The sequence below is a fragment of the Diabrotica virgifera genome, chromosome 1, assembly GCF_917563875.1.
Source record: "Diabrotica virgifera virgifera chromosome 1, PGI_DIABVI_V3a".
Lineage (NCBI taxonomy): Eukaryota > Metazoa > Arthropoda > Insecta > Coleoptera > Chrysomelidae > Diabrotica > Diabrotica virgifera.
Window position 1 is genome coordinate 292,881,807 of NC_065443.1, and position 13,258 is coordinate 292,895,064.

Here is a 13,258-nt window from a genome sequence, read left to right on the forward strand (position 1 = left end):
AAGTATAGCTTATTTTTCAAGCTCAATTCAATACTGTCATCAGATATAGGGCATTCCATAAGAAAAAATATAACTTTGATATGCCAGTCTTTTTTGGAGCACCCTGTATAATTCACATTATTTTTAGATTGTAGTATTAATGGCCCTGTATATTTCTGTGAAGAATTTTTTTTAAAATATCAAGTGGTTTTCCGTACAGACACCGAGGCGAATAAGATGAACCACCCTGTATATTATGTAAAAATTGGTATGTGTTTAGATTACTCTATATTTTGGAAGGGTGTCTTCTAGTTTTACTCCAATCAAATTTTATGAATGAATATTACGTTTTCATATGCAGTTAAATACTTTTGGGAAGGGGATTTCAGGCTGTTGCCTCTTTTTTACTAAAACTGATAATTTCTGTTAAACTGCTTCAGTAATCCGTATCATATACATAACATACTCTGCTTTGATCTGGAACTGTTCATTTACAAAGAAAGCTCGTATAATTTCCAAATGCTAGAAGGTCAGTATAGGCCCCTCTCTATGATCAAGAATATCTGAAACAAAAAATAGTAATTAGTTTTTTTTTATACATTTATGCCTGGCGTATAAATTGATTTATTTAGCAAGAATTGCCTGCTACAATGGTATCACTATCTTTATTTGTTGTATATGTTTAGTATGAAATAGGAAACACAAATTAAAAGATTGGAATCAGTTGAGCTGTGACGCTATTGTCGATTTTAGATCTTGTGAACGATATACACTACCAACAAAGAGAATACGGACTGCTAATCATAATTAAAATAAGAAAAACGTAATATCCTGTCGTATACTCGGAGGATCTAAATACCTTCTTCCTCTTCTTCTTCTTCTTCTTCGTCTAGCCATTCACGTCCACATCTGAACATAAGCCTCTTCAAGTCTTCCTTTCCATTGTTTTTTGTTGTACGCTACTTGTAGCCAATTTTTCCCGGCAGTTCGTTTCAGATCATCATCTGTCCATCTCATAGGAGGTCTGCCTCTGGGTCTTTTGTGTTGGTATGGTCTCCAGGTTAGAATTTTTCTGTGTCATTTGTTTAGATCGCTCCTAGCTACATGTCCAGCGTATTCCCATTTCAATTTTAATGATTTTTGTATCACATCGGTGACTTTGGTTTTCTGTTTTATCCATGTGCGTGTTTTTACTGTCCTTAAGTGAAATGCCAAGCATTGCTCTTTCCATCGTGTGTTGAGTGACTCTGAGTATGTTCATATTCTTTTTTGTGATTGTCCATGTTTGTGCCCCATATGTTAATATCGGAATAATGCATGCATCAAAAACTTTAGATCTAAGATGTAGTTGAATTTGCTGATTTCTGAGTATATAGTTCAGTTTGCCGAATGCTGCCCATGCTATTGCCGAATTTCCCTATTTAGTAGGTATTATTTTTTGTCCTAAGTAGGGTAGGTGGGGGCAAAGGTACGCATTTTCTAAATTTTCATCTCTAGTGAATCACCTAATGTTTGAATTGGCACAGAGTATAGATGAAAGTGAAATTGATCCATTTTGTAATCATATTAGGCAAATGGAAATTCTTCAATATTATTTTTGTAGTGTTGATAACTTTTTGAAAAAAAATTGTAAATGCGTACCTTTGCCCCACACAATGGGGCAAAAGTACGCACGTGCGTACTTTTGCGGATTTAAGACATTTTGCAATTGAGACAAAATTAGCTGATAGAATATCAAGCTCAACTTGATATCCACTTTGAAGATTGACTTGAAACATGCATTTGCCAAGTCTACCTCACTGGGGGCAAAGGTACGCACTGCGAACGTTTGCCCCATTTCAACGTTCGCAGTGCGTACCTTTGCCCCATTTGTGTGAGTACTTTTGCCCCATCCGGCAACCAATAATATATCTAACCTCAATATGAAACTATGCACATATGAACTTCAAACTGTTATGTAGAAGAAGACTTCTAACAGTAAACTTTCAACATGCCTAACCAATAATAATCTGAGTTTGAAAATTTAAGAATTAGAATCAATCAATTTTTAAGAAAAATTAGATCAAAAGGTACAAAAATAATTTTTACCTCATTTTTGTTGTTGTGTTCGCCCTGATTGCGCCAAACTTTCTCATCCAATGCTACTGAGTAGTACAAACATATGCCACAAGATGTTGTCGCCAACATATAAGAAGTTACTGAAAAATGTAAGTGCGTACCTTTGCCCCGTGCGTACTTTTACCCCCACCTACCCTATATATATTCTTCGGTATATAAGTCACGGTTTCTTCGGAGTGCATGAGTTTTGTTTTGTTTAAATTCATTTTCAGTCCTATTTTAGAAGATTCTGTGTGTAGTTCTGAAAGCATGGTTTGCAGTTCTTGTAGGTCAGTAGCTATCAGGATTATATCATACTCAAATCGTAGATTACTGAGTTAGCGGCCATTGATGTTTATTCCCTTATATTTCCAATTTAGATTTTTAAACACGTTCTCCAAAACTAAGGGGAACAGTTTGGGTGATAGAGTGCCTCCCTGTTTGACTCCCCTGTTTAATGGCACAGGGTTCGTGTATTCATTTTCATTTAGGTAGTATGTAGCTGTAGCTTGGTTCAGTTTCTTTTATTAAGTTAATATATCTGCTGTCTCTTCTACAATTTTGCATTGCGTTTATTACGGCCGTGTTTTCTATAGTGTCGAAAGCTTTTTCGTAGTCTACAAATGCTATAAAAACTGGAAACTTTTATTCGTTACATTTTTCTATTAATATTTTTGTGGTTAACAGGTGATCGGAAGTTGAATAGCCTTTTCTAAAACCTGCCTGTTCATATGGTTGGTATTCATCTAATTTCCTTGTTAGTCGGGTAGTTATGACTTTGTATTCCTTCTTCCTCTTAACTAGGACTAATTCCTGTTCATTATTACAACTAAGTCTTATGACTCCAATGTCCAGCTCTTGTACAATCGTTTTGGAGGTCTTCCAGGTGGTCTCGATGTATTGGGAATTTCAAACATTGCAATTTTTGGCGAGCCATCGTCAATTCTACTGATGTGGTCTCTTCGCGTCCCTGTCTAGCCCATCTTAAGATATCCTGAACGCCGCATTGTTCTGATATATACAGTATAATCAGCAATGGATCAACGTTCTCCTTTCAGTTTTCCTTAGGAGCTTCTTACACACGCCTTATCTATTCTATTGGTCTTACACATGTCTTATCTTTTCTTGCTGTACTTCCTATACTCATGTGATTGTTTCTCCAGATATCACGTAGGGATCCAGATATCAATGCTGCTCTGTTAGTCTGTACTTTGACTTCATTCTTGATGTTTCTTCCTTGATGTTTCTGCTACTGGTAACGTTGAAACTCCAACACATTTAAAGTTCATAACTTGCTCAACACTTTGGTTGTTTATCGCTAGTTTACATCTCTTTAGGTTCTCTGTAGGAAAAGGAGGACCAGGAAGGCGAAGGATTTCCCGGCTGAAAAATCTACGTGCGTGGTTCAACACAACAACCACAAATGTTTTCAAAGTAGCAGTGTTCAAAGTACAGATTGCCATGATTGTCGCTATCATCCGAAACTACAAGAAGGAGGTTCTCTGTTAGCCGTGAGTTACTGTGTCTTCTCAAAAGATATAAGTTATATAACCATACTAAATTTTTGCTGCAATGGTTTTAAATTAAACCGAAAAATTTTAGCCTAAAATCAACTACTAAAATTAATTATTTGAGGAAAAGTCGGAGGAAAACGATGGATTGGGCGTAAGAAACTATCCTGGTTACGTAACGAGAGTGGACTGGTCTGTAGACTGAAAATATTTCAAGCAGCTACTACTGCTGCTGCTAGAAAGAGGTTCAGTCGTATGATGATAGCCAATGTCTCAAAAAAAACAGACACGAGAAGAAGTAGGTATGAAAACAAAGATAACTATCGATGAAAGATAAATCTACTGTCTATATGTAGCTGAACACTTGTCACATTACATACTTACAATCTTGTACAAAACAATAGGAAGAAAACATTCAGAAACATGTAAGTTTTGTGTGAAAAAACTTCTTAGTAATAGATGACGATGAAAAGAAAAGGCTTACCTTTGGCTATGCTCCACCAAGGCAGTGTTATGTAAGTCAGAAATGCGTTTAATGGAACTGATTGTGCTCTCTTGTTCTCTTTCCAAAAGTGGAAGGTCTGGGTGAAACCCCGCATGGTCCAAAGTGGATTGTACGCACCATCGTCTAGTTCTAAAAAGAGAGAGAAATGTTAATAATTAACATTAAAAGGGAAATCCCTCTAGTTGGCTGTATATCATAGTTAAAAACTTACTGAAGCAGAAAAAGATTTATCCATTGTAAATGGTATATGAATTTTATTAAAAAATTTCTATTACAGGAGTAGATTACGCAGGGCCAATTAATATTTTGGATAAAAAAGGTAGAGGATCAAAAACTCACAAATGTTACATTTGCTTGTTTATTTGTTTCGCAGTTAAGGCAATTCACCTTGAATTGGTATCAGGTCTAAGTACTGAAGCTTTTCTTGCATCATCTCGTCGATTTGTCGCCCGTCGTGGCAAACCTGCACATGTTTATTCCGATAATGGAACTAATTTTGTGGGAGCCAATTCAGAACTTAAAGAGTTGGCTGGTTTCCTCAAAAATGCTTCTCCAGATATCACATCTAGAATCAACAATGAATCAGTGTCATGGCATTTTCTGCCTTCCAACTCGCCTAACTTTGGTGGCTTATGGGAAGTTGGTGTAAAAGCTGTTAAATTTCATCTAAAACGTGTTTTATCTAATGCCTTACTTACATTTGAAGAGTATTATACTGTACGTACACAAATAGAGGCAATACTGAATTCACGACCCTTATGTCCTATGACCGATGATGCAGATGATCTCACTGTACTCACCCCTGCACATTTTTTAATGGGTAAAGCAGCTACATCACTACCAGATCCTGACGTTACCGACATACCGCTGAACCGCCTTTCAAGGTTTCAGTATATGCAACAGCTTCAACAACATTTTTGGAAAGGCTGGCATCGTGATTACCTTTGTCAACTACAGAGTCGTCCAAAATGGTTAAAACCCAAAACCACTCTTAAGTGCAACGATCTAGTCTTAATTCGCAACGAGAACACTAACCCGCTACTGTGGCCACTAGGCAGAATAATCACATTACATCCAGGTCGTGATGGTATATCAAGAGTAGTAACTATCAAAACTGCCCATGGTGAAGTCAAGAGGTCCATATCAAAAATATGCCCCTTACCAATAGCAGAAGCCGAGTCTTGAAAGCTTCCTTTCAACGTGGGGCCATGTTTAGTATTTCATTAGTGTCCAATCCCGTTCATCAACGTGTGGATTCATTTATAATGTGAAGCGGTGATTACAGCCGACGATAAATGGATCTATCGGGTTGCTATCCGAAACAATATTAATAATTAATGAAAGAGACATTTTTTAGAATTATCTATTTTGTCTAATTTTTACTTGTAGCGTAATTAAAGAATGAAACGTTCGACCTATGTTAAAATAAATATCTTCTACAGTCCACAACTAGTTTCCTGCACAATTTCTTTAAAAATTAATCAAATTAGATTAGTAAATACATCCCAGAACGAACGTTTTCGGTCGTATCAGACCATCATCAGGTTACACTCTAAGGGCCGGTACTTTATGTCCCGATTAAACACCGGTTAGCTAACCGAGGTTTAATCTGGACAGAAAATACCGGCTCTAAGAATAACAGACTTAATAAATGCAATAATTATATATATATATATATATATATATATATATATATATATATATATATATATATATATAATCAAATTCCCTTCTACCTATTGGTGTCGGGATGCAATAATTATAATGATAGGTAATAATTATATGTAATTTCATTTATGAAGTCTGTTATTCTTAGGGCGGTATTTTCTGTGCCGATTAATGGAGACATAAAGTACCGGTCCTAAGTTGTAAGTCATCGTAGTTAAAACTAGCCACAGAAATTGGTTAAATTACTACCAAATTACATACATAGTTAAATATTGACAAAGCACCTGTACAGCCATTTGAAAATGATATTTTTTTTTCTTAAATAAGATAAACAAATAGACTTGTTTAAAAACTATTCGAACGATCGAGCCCATCTTTTGTACATATACAGGGTGTTTGCTAAAGAATGGGCCATAGCTTAACCTTAGATTTCTGAGGTTAAAAAAGGTCGATTTAAGCTAACTTACCGTAGTACAAAAGTTGGTAATAACCGAAATACAGGGTGTCAAAGTTAAACTTTTATTTTATTTATTTTTGAATATTTCCTGATAGGCATGGGACAACAACACGAAATTTGGTAAGTGGTGCTGGTACTGTACAAAATATCTCGAAAACTAATGGCTTTATCGTTACGAATAAAGAGTATGTTATCCACATAGAAAGTATTGGAGAATCAAAAAATTGCACTAAAATAGAAATTCCGCCAGTGGCGTAGAATTTGGGAAGGGTCAACCATTCACGTTACCCCGTGGTACGCCTCTGGTAGCAGCCAGAAACGTTTGTTTAACATAATTTAGTAGGGTGTACACTGTACACTGTACATCCTACTTAATTATGTTAAACAAACGTTTCTGGCTGCTACCAGAGGCGTACCACGGGGTAACGTGAATGGTTGACCCTTCCCAAATTCTACGCCACTGGCGGAATTTCTATTTTAGTGCAATTTTTTGATTCTCCAATACTTTCTATGTGGATAACATACTCTTTATTCGTAACGATAAAGCCATTAGTTTTCGAGATATTTGAAGCTAATGTGCCTTTTCATTTTTAACTTCAAATATCTAGAAAACTAATGATTTTATCGTTACAAATGAAGAGTATATTATTTGCATAGAAAGTATTGGAGAATCTAAAAATTATGCTAAAACAGCAGTTTCATCAGTGGCGTAGAATTTGGGAAGGGTCAATCATTCACTTTCCCCTGTCGTACGCCTCTGGTATTAACCACAAACGATTATTAAACATAATTTAGTAGGGTTTATAGTACCTACACTTTCTGCCAAGTAATATAAGGATATGTCAAATGGTTTTATAGTACCGCGTACACATAGTCCTTAAAGTTTTAAATAAAGAATAAATTATTAAAAAAAAGAATAGGTACTTTAAAATAATTTGACATATCCGTGTGATACTTGACAGAAAGCATAGGCACTGTACATTCTACTAAATTATGTTAAATAATCGTTTCTGGCTACTACCAGAGGCGTACGACAGGGGAAAGTGAATGGTTGGCCCTTCTCAGGAATCTAAGGTTAAGCTATGGCCCAATCTTTACCAAACACCCTGAATAGTAATAACTAGATAAAAACTTACATTGCGAAATTTGTTTTAAATATTATTATTTATTTTAATAATTATCAATATTTAAAAAAAATGCTTACTTTCGGGTTTAATTAGCAATAATATTTGGGTTTTAAATATTTTTTAATTTAGAAAATCTCATTTTAAAGTGCAATTATTTTCAAGAAAGTCATCTTGAACATTTTCATCTACACTGCGTAGTTTTTTCACAATATTGAAATGAATGAAAAAAGTCACTTGGTAGCTTAAATGTTAATAAAAAAACCATGACGCAGTAAAGATTTTATTGCCCACGAGATGGTAAGTATTTTCTATTGACTTCCCCAAGATATTCCAGTGACAAAACAGTAGCCAGTAATTACTAGATTTTTAAATGCATTGTTTCTTGGGGTAAGAAATACACTCTGGGCCAAAATTAACCGGCCACCTCACCTTAAAAATGGGTCATTTTTGATGTCCTATATCTCCTAAACCTGTTGTCCAATTTAAGTGATTTTTTTCATATGTTATAGTCTTATTCCTTGACAATATCGTTGTAATAATATTTTTGCTAAACAGATAAATTTTCATTGTATTCCGGGTGTACGAATCAAACTGTGTTTTTTTCTTAAAGTTTGCATCACCCTGTGGAACATTCTAGCATCTGTAGAATACTGAAATTAAAACCAAACTATAGCCTCATGCTTTCTCAACATTTTGTTTTTTGATTGATTCGCTTATGCTGGATAATAAAAAAGTTAGGTGCTTTAACTAGACATGTTTTTTTATCAATACAGGATGTTTTTAAAAATTTTTGGCAAATTTTAGGGGGTAATTCTGCATAAAAAATAATGACAGTTCGCTTTTTAAACTTATGTCCTCAAATGCTTCGTTTTCCGTGATAGGGGGTGTTGAAATTTTTCTGACAAACTGACGATTTATTTATTGCTTTAAACCGGTTGAGATATGCAAATGCAATTTGGTGGGTTTTATGACGTAGTTATTGCATATTTTTTGACATACAATTAAGAATTTAATATTCACCATTGGCGCGCATACGGGTAATATGAGCCATCATATTACCCGTATGCGCGCCAATGGTGAATATTAAATGCTTAATTGTAGGTATGCCAAAAAATGTGCAATAACTACGTCTTAAAATCCACCAAATTTCATGTGCATGTCTCAACGGGTTTTAAAGTAGGTAATAAATAAATCGTCAGTTTGTCAGAAAAATTTCAACACACCCTATCTCGGAAACGAAGCTTTTGCGGACATAGGTTTATAAAGCAAACTGTCATTATTTTTTCATGCAGAAAAACCCCTTAAACTTTGCCAAAATTTTTTAAAAACACCCTGTATTGATAAAAAGCATGTGTAGTTGTTAAAGGACCTAACTTTTTTATTATCCAACATAAGCGAATCAATCAAAAAACAAAGTGTTGAGAAAGCAAGAGACTATAGTTAGGTTTTAATTTCAGTATTCTACAAATGCTAGAATATTCCACAGGGTGATGCAAACTTTAAGAAAAAGACACAGTTGGATTCGTACACCCGGTATACAATGAAAATTTACCTGTTTAGCAAAAATATTATTACAACGATATTATCAAGGAATAAGGCTATAACATATTAAAAAAATCACTTAAATCGGACAAAAGGTTTAGGAGATATAAGACATCAAAAATGACCCATTTTTAAGGTGGCCGGTTAATTTTGGCCCAGAGTGTATGTATAGTAAACCGAATCGCGAGTTATAAAAACCTTAGTAATATACAATTATACCAACATTATGCTTACCGTAATCCTTTTTATTAAGATCGCACCAATAGTAAATATGGGTCCCATCTGGCGTAACCCTTTTCGGTGGTATGATATGTTTCAGCAGCATCTTCTGCTCACTCTTCCTGCGACTTTTCGGCAGAGTACAGTAACTATAAATGCTCTTCATACTATTCAAATGATTGTAGTTCCCATTAACGTTCCTATTACATTTCACAGTCCGTTCCTTATTTATTGCTATCTCTTCCTTATCGATATCCTTAGTCAAGTTATTGTCCTGGATGTAATGTACACAAGGCAACTCCTCCTTCCCACTGACGGTTATATACATGTTTTTAGCGTGATCGAAGCATTTGGCGTTCGCCAGGATGCAGTCTGTCTTCCTGTCGAGGCAAATGGCGTCGTCTGCGAGCTCGTACTCAGCGCAATTCGCGTTTTCGGCTGCGCGCTTCTTGTTTGCGCGGCACGCGCGTACCGCGAAGGCACAGTCGCTGTCTATGGGTCCGAGGCGAGCTCGTTCGGCGCACAGCTTGTGATCGCTACAGCGCATGCTGTACATTTCGAGCAGAGCTTCCCGGTTCCTTCTTTGAAAGCACCCGCAGCATGCTGTATTGGATGTCGAAGCAGAACCAGTCTCTACAACAATAAATATAGGTCGTTAGATCAGCACCCAGAGACTGTTTAGGTGTATATAGCCAAAATATCTTTCACAGAAGAAAATACTAGATTGGCAATACGAAAATATACGAGTTGATCTACTTCTACAAATGATATTATGTATTAAACTTATTGTATTAAACAATTCATTTTTTTAAACAACTTCTTAGGAGGTAATATTAACTTGTTTATATTGTTTTCTGATAATCTGATTCTGCTTTTACATCCAATTTTTAACTAATAAATTAAAAGAAAAACAATAATTTGTCTGGTGTGTCATGGAAAAGTGGTTTTTCATTTTCTACCTTTTTTTTTTAAACGTTATTATCTCGAGTATTTATGTGAATATGCGTAGAAAGACAATTAATTCGATAATTATCGGTAAACATCGCCACAGAATATGAAATGAAATACTTCTGTCACTTAGGCCCGCTTGTTCATTCGGAGTTCAACTCAAGTTCAGCGCCATTACCGAGTTCAAGGCATGAAGTGCGTACCACGTACAACGTACTTCATGCCTTGAACTCGGTTATGGAGCTGAACTTGAGTTGAACTCCGAATGAGCAAGCGGGCCTTAGAGAATGAAAAAAGTTTTCTACCTTTATCGTCTAGGTCTAACGAACAGAACTAACATCGATATTCTCGGAATAAGCGAATTGCGATGGGAAGGCAGAGGAATAATCAGTACTAGTGGCAAAACCCATTACTTACTACTCATTCAGTGATAGCACAGATCCTAACCACAGACATGAGGTAGGAGGTTTGATAGGCGAAAATTTGCGCGCCTCTGTAAAGAACTTTATTCCGGTCACCGAAAGAGTTATATTCATTAAATTTCTTGGAATAGTTAATATAAATATTATACAATCCTACGCCCCTACAGCAGACAAGCCAGGAAAGGAACTAGAGCAATTTTATCAACATCAAGAGGAAGCCTTAAAGGTGACTTCGAATCACGAAATTAACATCGTATTAGGAGATTTGAACGATTAAGTTGGAGAAGAGGCCGTAGATCACGTACTAGGAAAATATATGGTCTTGGTCAGAGAAACGACAGAGGGGATAGACTGATACAGTAATGCCAAGACAAAGATCTAGTCATAATTAATACTTGGTACCTTAGATTAACGAAACGATTTCGTTAATCTAAGCTTGGTACCTATATGTCCCAGGAGGCTTAACACATGGAGGTCGCCTTTAGGTGGTGGCAATATAAAGTATCAAATATTACATGACAATTAGTAAAAGGTACAGTAATGCTATCATACAGTGTGTCCCGAAAAGATTGGTCATAAATTATACCACAGATTCTGGGGTCAAAAATAGGTTGATTGAACCTGACTTACCTATATACAATAGTGCACACAAAAAAAGTTACAGCCCTTTAGTTACAAAATGAAAATCGTTTTATTTTCATATATCGAAAATTCTTAGAGATTTTTTATTGAAAATAGACAGGTGGCATTCTTATGGCAGCAACATCTTAAAAAAAAATTAAAGTGAAATTTGTATACTCCATAAAAATTTTATGGGGGTTTTGTTCCCTTAAACTCACCCAAACTTTTGTGTACGTTCCAATTAAATTATTATTGTGACACCATTAGTTAAACCCAATGTTTTTGAAACTTTTTTGCCTCTTAGTACTTTTTCGATAAGCCAGTTTTTATCGAGATATTTTGAATATTTGTCGAATCCACCACATATTTGTATTGTATATGGTTAAGTACGATTATAGAAACCTGTTATAATCTGAAAATTTATTTATAATTTATATTTTTAGGTATATTTTGAAAAAGTAGCCATATCTCGATAAGAGGTAACTTATCAAAAAAGACTAAGAGGCAAAAAGTTTTTAAAAATACTGTGTTTAACTAATGGTACCGCAATAATAATTTAATTGGAACATTTGGAAGGTTTAAAGGAAAAAACCCCATAAAATTTTTATGTAAACATATTAAAAAAGAAGGCGCATATCGATAAAACCTGGCTTATCGAAAAAACATTAAGAGGCAAAAAAGTTTTAAAATGTTGTGTTTAACTAATGTTACCACAATAATGAATTAATTGGAACGTACACAAAAGTTTGGAGGGTTTAAGGGAACAAAACCCCCATCAAATTTTTATGGGGTGGACAAATTTCATTATAATTTTGTTTTAAGATATTCCTACCATAAGAATGACACATGTCCATTTTCAATAAAATATCTCTAATAGTTTTCGATATATTGAAAAAAATCGATTTTCATTTTGTAACTTCAAAGGGCTATAACTTTTTTATGAGCAAATTTGTACTAAGGTTAGTTAGGTTCAATCAAACTATTTTTGACCCATGAATGTGTGGTATAATTTATGACCAATCTTTTCGGGGCACCCTGTATAATAAGGTTTCTGCATTACCTGGAGCAGACTTAGGATCCGACCACAATCCCTTAGTTGCAAATATTAAACTGAGACTCGGTACATACATCAATCCATACAACAAAAAGAAAAAACAAGAGGCATCGTTAAACATTAGAAAATTCAAAAACGACGATACAAGAGAAGCATATACAAGAAGAAATAAACAACATGATATGGCGACTATGGTATAGATTATAGATGATATTGAAAAGTCATGGACCACCATAAAATATTCATTTGATGATGTGAACAACACTTTTCATCTCCAAAATAAAATAATTACTAAGAAAGAGACAGAAGAAATATTAGAGATAATGAAACAACGCAGGCAATGTTAAGATCAGGCAGGACCAAATAGGGTACCTAAATATACACAGCAAAATTCCTTAAAGATAAATCATAGCGGTGAAGAAGACCGGAATGTCTACACTTTGCGCCAAAGCTGCTAATTTGCTCAAAGATCACACAATACAAAAGCCACCACAACTGGGAGACCATTTGAATTGTCCAAGTATTTTGAGGTTGTACACGCTATCAAACTATTAAAAAGCAACAAATCCCCAGGACCAGATATGTATGCAGAAACAATCAAGTTACTTAATGAAGAAAATCTATACATTATTGTGAAGCTCTTTTTAGCGTTATCTACGGTCAGATTCCAAAAGATGGGCTTCGCTCCATAGGCGTAACCAGGGGGGGTATTGGGGCTTATATATATTGGATGTACTTTGAGCTCTATACGCTTAACAGCATTACTATTCCATACCCACGAGAGACCATCAAGTAGTTTTAACCCTCCCCCCCTTAGGACCATCCTGGTTACACCTCTGCTTCGCTCTACATTTATCGTCCTACCCAAAACACCAGCACGTGCGAAATTCTGCAAGGACCACTGGCTAATAAGCCCAATGAGCCACTTTATAAAAATTATCTTGAGAATACTACACAAGATTGTTTAAGAAATGTGAAGAGGTCAGTGGCTGGAGTCAGTTTGGTTTCAAAAATGGACTTGGTACGAGGGAGGCGATCTTTATTATGCAAAGATTTATACAGAATTGTTTAGATAAAAAAAAGGATGTTTTAGTTTTCCTCTCTTTTA

The 13,258-nt window shown here is 35.2% G+C and overlaps 1 protein-coding gene across 2 annotated transcripts in view; it reads right to left on the reverse strand.

The window, feature by feature from the left end:
• Positions 1-13,258, reverse strand: part of LOC114328942 (uncharacterized protein KIAA0930 homolog) — a 36,773-nt gene continuing 23,515 nt past the window's right edge. Inside the window, exons 6-8 of one of the 2 annotated variants that reach the window (XM_028277929.2) lie at positions 9,121-9,738; positions 4,072-4,221; positions 1-542 (exon numbers count right to left, since the gene is read on the reverse strand). In XM_028277929.2, the coding sequence (XP_028133730.1) occupies positions 502-542; positions 4,072-4,221; positions 9,121-9,738 (809 nt within the window). In that variant the 3' untranslated portion in view covers positions 1-501. The remainder of the gene's footprint in view (positions 543-4,071; positions 4,222-9,120; positions 9,739-13,258) is intronic. The other variant, XM_028277930.2, reaches the window with a different exon arrangement.